The sequence below is a fragment of the Dicentrarchus labrax genome, unplaced genomic scaffold, assembly GCF_905237075.1.
Source record: "Dicentrarchus labrax unplaced genomic scaffold, dlabrax2021, whole genome shotgun sequence".
Taxonomy (NCBI): Eukaryota; Metazoa; Chordata; class Actinopteri; family Moronidae; genus Dicentrarchus; species Dicentrarchus labrax.
This window is the reverse complement of record NW_026136722.1, coordinates 25,593,723-25,607,990: the sequence shown is the minus strand read 5'-3', so window position 1 is coordinate 25,607,990 and position 14,268 is coordinate 25,593,723. Positions and strand designations below refer to the sequence as shown.

At 40.2% G+C, this 14,268-nt stretch overlaps 1 protein-coding gene across 1 annotated transcript; it reads left to right on the top strand.

Annotated features, from left to right (window-relative positions):
* Nucleotides 1-3,033: 3,033 nt before the first annotated feature.
* LOC127356984 (all-trans-retinol 13,14-reductase) lies at nucleotides 3,034-11,342 on the top strand. Its single transcript, XM_051389100.1, has 12 exons — nucleotides 3,034-3,442; nucleotides 4,393-4,575; nucleotides 5,729-5,867; nucleotides 6,178-6,280; nucleotides 7,006-7,201; nucleotides 7,286-7,483; nucleotides 7,648-7,767; nucleotides 7,883-8,021; nucleotides 8,198-8,307; nucleotides 8,973-9,139; nucleotides 9,702-9,861; nucleotides 9,996-11,342. The coding sequence occupies exons 1-12, from the start codon at nucleotides 3,277-3,279 to the stop codon at nucleotides 10,142-10,144; spliced, it is 1,830 nt and encodes a 609-aa protein (XP_051245060.1). The 5' UTR covers nucleotides 3,034-3,276; the 3' UTR covers nucleotides 10,145-11,342.
* Nucleotides 11,343-14,268: the final 2,926 nt, after the last annotated feature.

Here is a 14,268-nt window from a genome sequence, read left to right as displayed (position 1 = left end):
TTTTTAATGGCTGGTTCTTTGTAAAATTACATTTATATTTATGCTCTAGTTTTTAAAAGTGTTGTTTGTGTGGCAGCTATATTAGGATTTCTGGAGTGTTTGGTGTGGAGATACACCACATTTTTCTCTCTCGAGGACATTCCAAAACCTCACTGTGTCCTTTTTCTATGAAATCCCAATGAATGCAATAAAACCATTTTTGTCAACCGTAACTCTAAAGTAATGCGGCTTTACCAATCTCAGTTGGTAAATATTTGTTTTCAAATATTTACCAACTGAAATATTTATGAATTTTCAGTTCATAAAAAAACATGACTGACAATTATCTGTTTGAATAAATGAATCACAAAGTGGCTTGTAGTAGGTTTACTGTACATATGTCCACTGTCTATGTACCATTGAAGGGTTTCATTCCAAAATGCTACACAACAAGAGTATTCAATTTGAGATTTTGTAAAAAGGTTACCTTAAAGGGATACTCCAGTAATCACTTTGACAGCTGGGTTGTTTTCATAGGTTTTAGAGAGGTCCCCACAGAGCAAAAGAAACATACAAATGTTATCACAGGCAGAGTAATACTCCCCATGATCTTGATGTGTCAACCTGTATTTTAAACACAATCCAAACAAAATCTCTACAGTCATGTGGTTCTAAAATGGACAGTGAATCGAGCTTGAACCTTGTAATTTTGTTGTAGGACTGATGATTGTAGAGTCAGACATTGTTCATGCTTCTGTCAGTACTGAATAAATTATTGATTTTGTTTAAGTTGTGATTTTCCTTGGTGTGGTTACAATACACTATATGCAGTGTAGTAGGTGCATGTAGTGTTCTTGGTGTCCCTCAAGGTTGAGTACGTAGCCCACTGCCGTACACTTTGTACACAGCTTAAACTCCATCATCAAGTTTACTGATGACAGTTGTGTTGGCCAGCTCAGATCTATGAAACCATCTTAACAGGGGTGTCACCACCTGATCTGGGAACTGCTCTGCTTAGTAGACCATAGAGCCCTACAGAGAGTGGCGCACATCAGATCTAGACTCGCCACTCTGCAGGACTTCTACACCAAAAGGAGCGCAACCAGAGGAGGAATCATCAGACGGAAACACCTCTGTAGTTCAACACAAGGAGACTCAGAGAAAGCTTATTTCTTCAGGCCGTCAGCATGATGAACTTTGCATATCCGAAAGAAAAGGAAAGACCAGTAGATGGGGACTGAAAATAAGCAATTTGTAATAAATAAAAAAAAATAGGAGTGGAGATGGTATATCAGCAAGTATTTTATTCAATATATATGTAGGTTTATATATTTTATATAATGTTGTAAGGTTCCCAGCTGGCAGTCATGAGGAGTCAAAGGTAAATTTTCACAAAAAAAGGTATAAATAACCATTTTACAAAATATACAATAAAGTTCTGGGCCCATAAAAGAGGTCAACTAAACAGAACTAAACATTAACTGAACAAATTAAAGCAACCAACCTACATTGGGGAACCTTTAAATAGTGGCTGATCAGGCCACTCTGACACACAGGGGGAATAGACTAAAACATACCATTTAAACAAACCATAATAACCTCAAATAATATCCAGATAATGCAGCCAAATATTAACTAAGGAAAATACTGAAATGCTAAACATCAAAAAGCATACTAATCAGAGAAATAACTAAACTCAAACAAGGAGAAACCACTGCCTCTCACATGATGCAGGACAACATGGCGCAGCCCAATTGTAGACCAACCCATTTTCAGCAGTTCTCATTCAACCAGCCCTTCCTTTGACACTCAAGCGACACCTCCAGCAGCAGCACGCAGGAACTGGTAACTCAAAGAATTAATACAATGAAAAATAACCTAAATGAATTAACCTAATAATGCTACCTAAACTGACAAAGGAAGTTATAACTAATTATGTGTAGCCAAAAAAATGACCCGCTGTCAAGAATTGATAATAAAACTGTATTATGAAGCCAAAATCTGTGTCCAATTATTTGTGAATTGTGTTTAATGTTCTAAACCTAAAGATAATCAAACAAATGAAAGAGTTACCTCCATCCGCTTCCCTCAGTGTGTGCCTGCTAGTGCGGCCATCACAAATGTATTAACACAAGAATAGACTCACCACACAACAATACTAAATAGCATCACTTACTGTTCAGAAAAATGGTTTAATACACAAAATATCAATTGAGTACATACTAAAACATTATAAAACATGGGAATTATTTAATGTACTAATAATTAGACTCTTGCTCCAGGAAATATCTAATAAATAGCTTACCAAAAGCCCAAGTTATCAGTCTAACCTTTTTTCACTTTAATATTATGTTATTTGTACTGTAATCCACGGTTTATCATTATATTTCTGTCATTTCCTGGTTGTTAAAAATCAACGATGTGATATTTGGCTGAGGTGCTGGTTCCGCTGGTAGTTAGGGGGCGGTTTTAAAGATGTGTTGCTTCGCATTTTGAATTTGATGCCTGATGAAGTTCTGAACCCAAAATGTGTCAGTGCTGTCGACAGCATGCAGGAATTGAATCTTTTGTTTCACATTCATATTCGTCATACTACTTTTTCTAATGATTATTTTTAAGTATTCTTCTTTATTAGACACTAGCCCTTTCAGCCCTGAGTATTGTGTTGTGTTTTTCTCTGTAATAGCCACCCTCATGGCTTCTGGAAAGTTCAAATGAAACTTAAACTTTTAACACATATATGCACCTCAGCCCATTTACCCAAAAAGCCAAGTATCCCAATCACAGCATCTCAGCTCTGAAAGCATCTTTGTTCACAATCATGCAGTGGAACTACGATGATTTCAGCTTTACAGTGGGATATTTGTAAAAATGTTCATCCTAAGGCAGTTTAGCGATGATGAGCAACAAATTGGTTCTGGGTGTGTCTGAACAGTCAGCTCTCTCTTCTCTGCCAGTCTCATGTCCTTGGCGTGGAGAATACGTTATCTGCTCTGCTCTTTGTGGAGTCAGAATTTCCAAAATGTCATGTGTCGTATTTCCTTTTACTCATCCCATTACTTTTAATAAGCATCCATCCTCCTTTTCCCTCTCTCCACCCCTCATTTCACTCGTCTTCTCTTGCCTTGTTGGAGGATCACTCTTTAGCTTTCTTCTCTTACCCACTTTTCTCTTCATCCTTCTCCATTCTCTTTTTCTGTCAGTGTTTTCATCTACATTCGCTGTTTTCCTTTTTTTCCTCTGCTGTTTGTTACTCTGCTCTCCAGCCTGCTGACAGTGCTGTGTAGTGGCTGCACTATGTGGTGGTGGCTGCTAGGTGTGTTCAGCTGTGTGCTGCTGGTGGTGGTTGTCATCTTCTTCCTGATAACAGGGCAACGCTACAAGGTGTTCAGCGAGAAGTGCCTGAGGCCACCAGGGCCTTTGGTCACCGACAGCAGACAGAGGGATGACAGGCTGAAGAGAGGTAAGAAAGGTTGTTTCTGATAGAATCTTGAATCCTGTGTCTCTTGATGATTGGCAGACACTGTATGCACTATACTGCACCAGAGCTTTGTATTATCTTTCAACATTCAACTAATTGAAGCTGCAGTAGGTAATTTTTATGAAAATAACTTTTCTTTTCATATTGGCTGAAATGTTCAGTGTGTCCAGACAGTACTATATGAGACAGATACTCTGTGAAAAAAATCTGGTTCCTCTGGCTTGTTATAGTACTTCTAATGGCATTTGCAAGAATGGACAAAAACAACCAACCAGAGTCCCAAAGTGTCAGTATTTGACACACTGGGAATGAGACTTAACAATCAACTATCGTCAAGCCTCCAACCCAAAGCCAAGGCTTGCAGAAAGGTGTCATATTCCAGTGTTTCTCAAATGGGTGTACCCATAGGGGTTCTTCGGAGTACTGCAGGGTGTACTTGATTTTGTTCATAGTCAGGTATGCATAACTGAAATAATTATACTCCATAAACACCGTATAATCCATTTTCATTCAGATATCTTGAGGTCGAAGATCAAGGGATTCCTTTGAAAATGGCCATGTCAGTTTCCTTGACATGTTGGTACCAACGGATGCCTTAGGTTATCTAGTTTCATATGGTACCAGTATCTTCACTCTAGCTTTAAAGCAGCGTACTAAAGGCTGTTACATACTCGCCGTTCCCGACCTGTAGCGCGACAATGTGACGTCAAAATGACGTAGATCTCGCTGGCATGCCAGGATTTATGCCAGGTCGCGCACCACAATGCAAAAAAATATATTCAATACGTATGTTTGTTTTTATAAATACTGTTCAGATTTTAGATTTACAGGCTAATATGACCGGGACTGGAGAGTTGAGACTCAATGAAAAACCTCTGTGTTCCAGATGCCAAGAAAGCGTTTCACAAAATGCAATGTGTGCTCCTGTGCAGGGTTCCGTGTGGACCGCATTCCCCCCTCTCTGGATGCGGTGGTGATTGGCAGCGGTGTGGGAGGGTTGACAGCAGCAGCACTTCTGTCCAAAGCCGGGAAGAGGGTTGTAGTTCTGGAGCAACACGATCAGGCTGGAGGCTGCACACACACCTTTCAGAATAAGGGATTTGAGTTTGATGTGGGTAAGAAGTCAAAGTACATGAACAAACGTATACCAGCACACACACGGTTCTCTCCCTGCAGATGGAACCTATCTTTCTTTCTTTCTTTCTTTCTTTTCATCCTTCCAACTGATGAAAGCTCATTACGTGTTCAAATAGAGATTCATATTTGGAATACTAAGCCTAGCCATAGCTTTATATTGTGATTGATGATTAACCTACACACCTTACACTGTAGTATACAGTATGGTGTGACGAACAGTCCAGTCATTCTAATACATTTACATTCATTGTCATTCTATCTGAACATAATGAACCATAGCTGTGGTGACTGCTTTGGAAGACAGTGGCACTCTTTTTTTTTTTTTGTTTAAACAAAGAAAATGCCATAAATATGTGCGCCCTCGACCACCGTGTCCATCAATTTCATGTATTTTTATTTTTTTGTAATGTCAAGGCCAATACTTTTAAAGAAGCTACCCTGTGTCTGTCCGCGCCAATGTCCCTATCTGGAGCAAGTGTTTGGGTTGTCTGTTCTGGGCTGTTCTGTTAATAGTTAAGTCATCAGGCCATGGACAAATTGAGCATAGTGTTAGTTCAGGCAGGGCACGAAGTCAGGCTTAGCTTTCAGTTACAGCTATATCATAGGATCACAGCTAGTCATAAACATACATCAGCTGATTCCTCTAAGCTTCCCATTGGATACCATACACAGTCAGCTGACAGCTCACCTGATTTCCTCAAGCATCCAATTGGCAAACATCATGCATGGCGCCTTATTTAAGCTGCTTTAGCCTGCCTGCCTATCTCTGCTGCTCCCTCTACAAGCCTTTTGCACCCACCTCCACCCCAGCTCCTCCTTTTTATGTTGTTTCTAATTAATCAATGTAATTTTGTGATTGCCATTGATGCTTGCTCTGTTCTGTACCCTGGGGGGTCTCTGCTGCCGCTCTCCTTGTCTTAAACTTTTCCATGTATGCACATGGAAGGGCAGGGAGGTGTGCTCTCCCTGCCTTAAGGTTTTCCATGTAGGCACGCGGAAGGACAAGGAGGTCCCAGAACAGAGCCATACCGCCAAATGTAAATTCTGCTTGGGATATAAGATATTTTGACGAAAGTGGTCCTGACTGAACTGAATGTAACTCACCCGCTACCACTCCACTGTCACCACCAGGTATCCATTACCTGGGCCAGCTTCATGAGAACAGCCTCCTGAGGGTTGCTCTAGATCAGATCACAGATGGAAAGCTGCAGTTCACACGGCTGGAGCAGCACTTTGATACGCTGATACTGGGTCAGGCTGACCAGCGCAGGTAGGGCTTGTTACATTTTATTTTTATTACATTACTTTCTTTTTTCCACTTTCTCTTATGCAGGGAGTTTATTTATTTGCTCTTCATACTATTACCAGGAGTAATCAACTACACAAATCAACAACAAACAAAACCTGACAATGAACTATACTTCCTACTTACTCAAAACTCATCCATATTTTAATATTTTTATATGTCCATACTTTTGTCTCTCTTCAGATGACTATTACTTGGCTTGGCTTCAAACTAATCAAAACAACCTTTCCCACCATCTCTGACTTGCCCTACCTTACTTCTCTGTCATTCTCAGGGAGTATCACATCCATGCAGGGAAGACTGAGATGGCAGCTAGCCTGAAAAAGCAGTTCCCAGGAGAAGAGGAGGCCATTGATGAGTTCATGAGATTGATGAAGGTAGAGAGGGTGGGAGGAAATAATAATGATGGGATGAGAATGGGAAGAAGGGATGAGACAGTAGGCATAGTTTAATACACAAACATGGCTTAAAAAAGAGAACTTTCCTTTGACAAAATGAACATTTGGAGTGCTACAAGGCTCAAGCCTGAGTCCACTACTTTTCTGTCTTTTCACTCTATGTAGCTGTTGCTCCTGATGATCTGACCCCACTTTACTGCCTTGAAAGATGTACTTCAACTGCATCAAGGCAAAAACTTATTATTAGCGGCAATCTTTCTCTTTGTTTGACTCTACAGGTCCATGTACATATTAAATGTTGTTTTCTTTTAGCGTTGGTTGTACCTTAAAATAGAGAAAATGTTTAGCAATAAGTCAATATGGCATTTGTGTCATAAGTGTAGCTTGTTGTACCCCATCGCATTCCCAGGTCGTCAAATACATGTGAGTGATAGTTATAATCTAAAACTTCAACAGTAGATGCCACTAAACCCTGCACACTGGTCCTTTAAGGGAACTCTCTCTCCATGCTGCTGCCACTCCTGTCGACCTCTGTGGCACTGCCGCCGCCTGGTTACATTGCCAACAAGTGAGGCGGAGGTGGCAACCATTTGCTGTCTGAAAGGATCTTAAACTGCATTTCTCATATAAAAGGCGCTGTAAAGTAAAAAGTAAAGTGTATTGATGATTCAAATTAATGACATATATATGTCCTCTTCTTGCAGCTAGCCTCACGGCGGACTCCACTTATCGCCATCTTGAAGATCATACCATATTGGCTGGTTAACTTCTTGGTTCGGACTGGTCTATTAGATCTTATATCTTCAGTGTTCCGCCTAGCAGCAACCAACCATTCAGAAATGATGTCCCGCCTCACACAGAACAAGGACCTGCACGCGCTGTCTGCCTACCTGTTCTATGGTAATGGACACACACACTCACATGCATCATAAACCACACTCATTCTGTATTCACCCTTCAATGCTCTGAATAATGTCATTTTAGGTGTGCCTCCTAAAGAGTCCAGCTTTCTCATCAATGCTCTCCTTCTTCACCACTACAAGCGCGGTGCATACTACCCACGGGGGGGCGCCAGCGAGTTTGCTTTTCACATCATCCCTGTCATTCAGCGGTCAGGCGGTGCCGTGCTGGTCAGGGCTTCTGTGCAACGTGTCCTGCTCAATCAGCAAGGGAAGGCCTACGGTGAGAAAGTGTTGAAATGTTAAACTTCAACAGGAACGTATTCCAACCCCATCTGAGGAACCACTCTACGATTCCCAAAAAAAACAGCACAAACAAAGAACATTTAAACAGATGCTCCAAGCTATATTTCCTTTGCATTAACACTGTGTGTGTATGTGTTTCAGGTGTGACAGTGCTTAAAGGACAAGAAGAGATTGAGGTCCATGCCCCTGTTGTCATTTCCAACGCTGGAATCTTCAACACCTTCCAGAAGTTTCTGCCTCAGCACATACAGGACAAACCAGGTAACAGCAAGTGTTGACTTTGGACTGAAGCTGTGCAACGTTACATTACACTTTTTTCTAATTTGCTTTTTTCCCCTACTGCATGTTTCCTGTAACATGTTTGTTGTGTGTGCAGAGATCCAGTCACTGTTGGGTATGGTGCGTCATGGTATGGGTTCCTTCTTGGTCTTTGTTGGTCTGGATGGAACCAAAGAGGAGCTGGGCATTGTTTCCACCAACTTCTGGATGTATAAAGACAATGACTTGGACTCACTGTAGGTTTTTTATATATTTTTTTCTATGTCTCAAATTCAATGTCTGTTTAACAACACATCCAAGTTAACACACCCCATTTTATTGCATTTAGTATGTTATAGATTTAGCAGCTGATGTTCTCCTCAATAAGCTTGTGTTTGTGTCTATGTGTTTGTACAAACGACTGTGTGTGAAGTATGGAGCAGTACTCTTCTCTGAGCAGAGAACAGGTATTGGGCAACATTCCCATGATGTTCATCACCTTTCCATCCGCCAAAGATCCTACAGCCAACATCAGACACCCAGGTAACTGTGTACTTGCCATCATATCTGATACCACCTTCCCTTTGCCATTTCTGATTTCCCTCTACTCCTCCTTGACTACTCTTTTCTGGTAGATATGCAATGATGTGAATCCCAGGTTTTTGGATGGGATGTTACATTCACTTAAATATGCTATATACAACATTTAGAACCACTGTAGCACTGGATCACCAGAATCTCACACCAATACAAATGGAAACATTGGCCACATCCCCCTCCTCCTTTTGTCATTCTCTGCTCAGGATGCTGCCACTCCATTATATTTACATAGTAAATAGTTGTTTGCAGCTATATTAATGTTAAAAATCTCATATATATAACTTTTAAGTCTAGGTGAAACAGAAATCAGAGTGCTATCTGCTTTTTCATATTTACATAGTAAATGGCACAACCAGACCAGGAATAAATACAGCATTTGATGCCGACTGAGGACAGTTTGATGATAAGTACCAAGGTGTTTTTTGCCGGGTTTAGCTCCTGGGGCCCTGGACGTTACCTGCTCAAGATTACTAACAGCATCTAACATTAAAAAATACAAAGAAATTGGGCATCTGGCATACATTGTTAAATAGACTCCATTGATGTAGACGGGTTCCTTCAAGAGGATAATAATTTTAATGAAGTTCCCCTTATGTATCTTTCTGCAGGTAAGTCCTGTATGACGCTGCTAACCATGGCTCGCTATGAGTGGTTCGAGGAATGGGAGGGGACAAAGCTTGGCAAGAGGGGACAGGACTACCTGGATCTGAAAAACGGCATGGCGCAAGAGCTGCTCGACTGGGCACTAACGATCTTCCCTCAATTACGAGATAAGGTGTGTGTCAATGTTTGTACAAGAGAACACCAGCGTAGGCCTGGCCTCCAACCAGTGTGGTCTCAGGTAACATACAGATCTATTAGATATGGCTGCACAACAGAGTCTAGTATTTCCAGGAGAATGAGATTTCAGTGTTCAATTTCTGCGAGTGAGAGTGAGTTGATCAATTCAATAATGTCATATCCATATGTAAACACATCGTTCTGTAGTCTAACGTAATCGTCGTTACTGTCCTCCTACCTGCTAATTAGGCAGACGACCACCCACCTAGAACCGAAGGATCTGTCCTAGGTTTCTGCCTCTTAAAAGGCAGTTTTTCCTTGCCCCCGTCGCCAAGGTCTTGCTCATGGTGGTACTGTTGGGTCTCTGTAAATAATGTTATAAAGAGTTCGGTCTAGACCTGCTCTATTTGAAAAGTATCCTGAGATAACTTATGTTATGAATTGCCGCTATACAAATAAAATTGAATTGAATTAATTACACTTGAGTATGGAGATTAGTTTGTGACCTTTGTGAACACATAACTGTGGTAACATCTTCAAAACATGTGTGTGTTCAGGTGGTTATGGTGGATGCAGCTACTCCTCTAACTAATGTCCACTATTTGGGCGCTCCAAGAGGTGAGATGTACGGCGCTGAACACAACTTGGAACGCTTTACCCCAGAAACGGTTGCTAGGACACGACCACAGACACCCATCAGCGGACTCTACCTAACAGGTGACCTGACTGACAGGCAGTCTCATCTGGTGTGGTCTTCTACAGACACTGACACACCTGCTTAATGTTTCTGTGTGTGTGTGTGTGTGTGTGTGTGTGTGTGTGTGTGTGTGTGTCTGTGTCTGTGTGTGCAGGTCAGGACGTATTCTGTAACGGCATGGCTGGGGCGCTGCATGGCGGACTGCTCTGCGCCTCTGCTGTCCTTAATCAAATCCTCTACATTGACCTTCTCACCCTGAAGACCCGCCTCAAACACAGGCAGACCAATCATAAGCTGACCTAGCTTTCACACATACTTTACACCTGATCAAACTGGGCTCTCTCGCACAGTTTGGGTTGTTTTGTTCTCCGTTGGGATCTCATGTGAGTCCCATTGTATACTGTTAATACTGTATAAGCAGCAACCCACCACCGAAAAATGCAGTTTTTATACATCTTCATCTTCATCTCATCATATTTTGGTCAAGAAAACTAAATGAAATTATTTTTAAAGTTTACATTTTTACTTAATATCTAAACTTTGAAATATAATTAATATGAAATATCCAGAAAATATGTCATTCTGTCAGGGGTCATCAGTTTACTCAATGATAGCTGGGAACCACTGCTGTAGACCATGCTGAGGAAAAACAATTTCAGCAAGCCTGATGATCCTGTCTGCCCCGGCACATGTGTGCGTCCCCACCAGACACCACCATGGATAATTCATTTCAGGTGTTCTGCTTCTACAGGAGAACACAGGTAGAGGGAGACAGAGAGCACCTGAGGAAGAGAACTCAAAACAAAACTGCACCTGCACCTGCATGCCAACATGTAACATTAACTCTGTGTTCAAGTGCTGCTTCATGCCCTGTGAAGAGTTTAAGAAGGAAGTCAATATATATTTTCAGACAGTTGGGAGGGTTAGAGAGAAGACAGACACGAGGGGGGAACTGCAAGAGTGGAGAAATGTGGAGAGAGTAAATTAAGCGCAACTGATTCGAGATTTACAGAAAACGATGGAGGAGGAAAAGAGAGAGAGACTGATTCGGTCTAGAGACGGGATGGAGAAACATGAATGAATTGTGAGAAAGCAGAAAACTGGTAAGGTCTAGCTTGTACTTAAATGTACAACAACAGGATTCACCTGTCACAAAATGATTGACTTGACATGCATGCCGCTGCAGACTGTTAAACGAAGCTGCATTCTTTTCTATAGTCTGTGAGCCAAAATCAACATAAGAGTAATCAGCCTTCAATCTAGCTACTCCTGTTGACTTTTAAATACACGGTTGTGTCTGCTGTCTACACGTTATAAAATGGTGAGAACAGGTCTGGTCAGGTTGCTTCTGTGTTTCTGCTGCATCTGTAACTTTTAACCTAGACCTGTGAAATAAAGTAGTTAACATGGCTGCTAATGCAGTGATCAAACACAGGAACAAATCATGGACTGATGGTACATCTCATGTTTGAATATAAATAAAAGTAATGAGATGAATAGACTAAGTTTTTATTTCTGACTATGGCTACGTTCACACTGCTAGCCTTGGATCAAATTGCTTTTGGTTGCCTGTTCACAAACTCAACAATGATTTTGTTTGAGGAAGATACTTATTGCTGGACTCAATCAAGACCAACTAGAATAATTGGTGAGACCAATGGCTAAGTCTAAAATGAGTCTGAGTGCAAATACCAATTAGTCTAAGACCAGTCTAAGAAAATGTCTGGTCGGGAGAAGAACGAAAAAACATTTTCCATCGAGAAAAAAGCCTTCAGTTCCATTCTTTGATATTCTTTTAAAGGAAGTTCTGATATAACTGATGCTAGCAGCACCTATGATAACCTAAAGAACACCACTGTTTCTGCTGTATGCCACAGTATGATAAAATCACTAATAAGTCAGTAACCTGTGGGTTTTTGCATTCTGCGCTCAATTCTTTGAATTTTATCATATTGTCACTCTTTCTGACAGAGCTGCAACCACAGCTATTGCCTCAGTCTTGTTTTGTAATTGAAGTGAGCTGAGCCAATAAAGAACAAGCATTGGCACATTCATTATTTTCATTTGGAATTCCTCCAACTGCAAAAATCTTCTCCACCACATGAGCCTACCACATACCATTCATGCACAAGCTGTGGCATCTGGGTTCAAATCTAGAGTGGTGGCATAACAACAAACCAGAAAGGCGAGACATTACCGTAATCATGCACACTCACTTCCTTAAACACAAGAGGTCATTGATTCACTGAACTTTCACTTTCTGCTGTTCCTCATCAATCAACCACTTATAATTATTATTTCCTTGATGATTAATTAGAAGGTATCCAAACTGGGAATATTTGTATTATTTTTACATATTTATATGTACATCTATATTCCACCATCTTGGATATAATGTTTGGTTATGTGAAGTTAACAAAGCCTTAATGAAAATAATCTAATCTGAAGACTTGTTACATAAAGTGGAAACATGCGTAACAGTTCTAGTCTTTTCATATCCTAATTATATCCTTGTCATTGTTGCTAAATTCCCCACCATGCCAATAATTTATTATTATTATATATATGTTATACATAATAAGAACTGTGGTTGTATAATGTTAATACCAATCATATCTAGGGGTTACACTGAAATAAGACTATAGGAATGTGACACCAGCAGCTGTGCTGGTAATGACTCCAAAGACATGTTTGGTTCAACGTTACTTTAAATGAAAATGGACTTGCATTGACCTAAAACTAAATATAGGGAGTGGACCTTTACTATTGTCCTCATTTGTTAATAATAAATGAACACCACTGCTCATTTAAATTACAACAGAAGCAATGGAAATATTTGAATATTGATTTAATTAGCCATTTTTGCCCAGCCAAGTTAAACCATCCACCCATACATGACAACGAACAATTGATGCTGATTACCTACAGTCAAACAGCAATATGCCCATAAACACACACACATAGACACAGGCTGCTTTTATAGATGTATTGAGAGTTTGAGATTTTTCACTGAACTAAAGATCAAAGCCTCGTACTAAACCAGGACAGGTATGCATATTTGCCAGGAAGCCATCAAAGCTCTTATACCCCTGGTTAAGTCATTTCTACAACAGTTTCAACAATACAGAATCAGTAGAAAAATACAGAAAGGCATAGGCAGATGTCTCTGTCATATACGTTCATGATTTTAACAGAATCCTATAACAACTTTAGTCCCTCTGAAATTGATAATCTTGTCGATAGTGCTGCAGGCTCACTACGAAGAACATTAGACTCTATCGCTCCTATAAAAAGGAAATTATTAAAACATAGGAAAATCTCTCTTTATTATCAGGATATGTACCACAGTCCTTTAAAGTTGCTGTAATTAAACCCTTTCTTAAAAAGCGCAGAGACAGCTCTGGTTAAAGTTAATAATGACCTTCTGATTGCTTCTGACAATGGACTTGTCTCTGTACTTGTATTATTAGATCTTAGTGCTGCATTTGACACCATTGACCATAATATTCTTTTACAGAGACTTGAGCATCAAATTGGCATTAAAGGAACCGCACTAAGCTGGTTTAAGTCATATTTATCAGATCGTTCGCAGTTTGTACATGTTAACGATGAATCTTCAATAAATACTACAGTTAGTCATGGAGTTCCACAAGGTTCTGTACTTGGACCAATATTATTTACTTTATGTATGCTCCCTTTAGGCAACATTATTAGGAATCACTCCATTAACTTTCACTGTTATGCAGATGATACGCAGTTATATCTATCTATCAAGCCCGATGAAATTAATCAATTATCTAAATTACAAACATGTCTTAAGGACATAAAATCCTGGATGAGCTGCAATTTTCTGATGTTAAACTCGAAACTCGAAATTCTTGTTCTTGGCCCCAAAAACCTTAGAGACTCACTGTCTAAAGATATAGTTACTCTAGATGGCAAGGCCAAGGTACCTCTAGCACCACTGTCAGGAATCGTGGAGTTATCTTTGATTAGGATTTGTCTTTTAACTCCCACATGAAGCAGACCTCTAGGACTGCCTTCTTTCATTTACGTAATATTACAAAAATTAGACACATACTATCACAGACAGATGCAGAAAAACTAATCCATGCATTTGTTACTTCAAGGCTGGATTACTGCAACTCTTTATTATCAGGTTGCCCCAATAAGTCCATTAAAACGCTTCAATTAATTCAGAACGCTGCAGCACGAGTACTGACAAGAACTAGAAAAAAATCACATCTCTCCTGTACTAGCTTCTCTGCACTGGCTCCCTGTAAAATGTAGAATAGAATTTAAAATCCTCCTCCTCACCTATAAAGCTCTTCATGGTCAGGCCCCTTCATATCTTAAAGAGCTCATAGTACCCTATTACCCCTCTAGAACACTACGTTATCTGAATGCTGGGCTACTTGTGGTTCCTA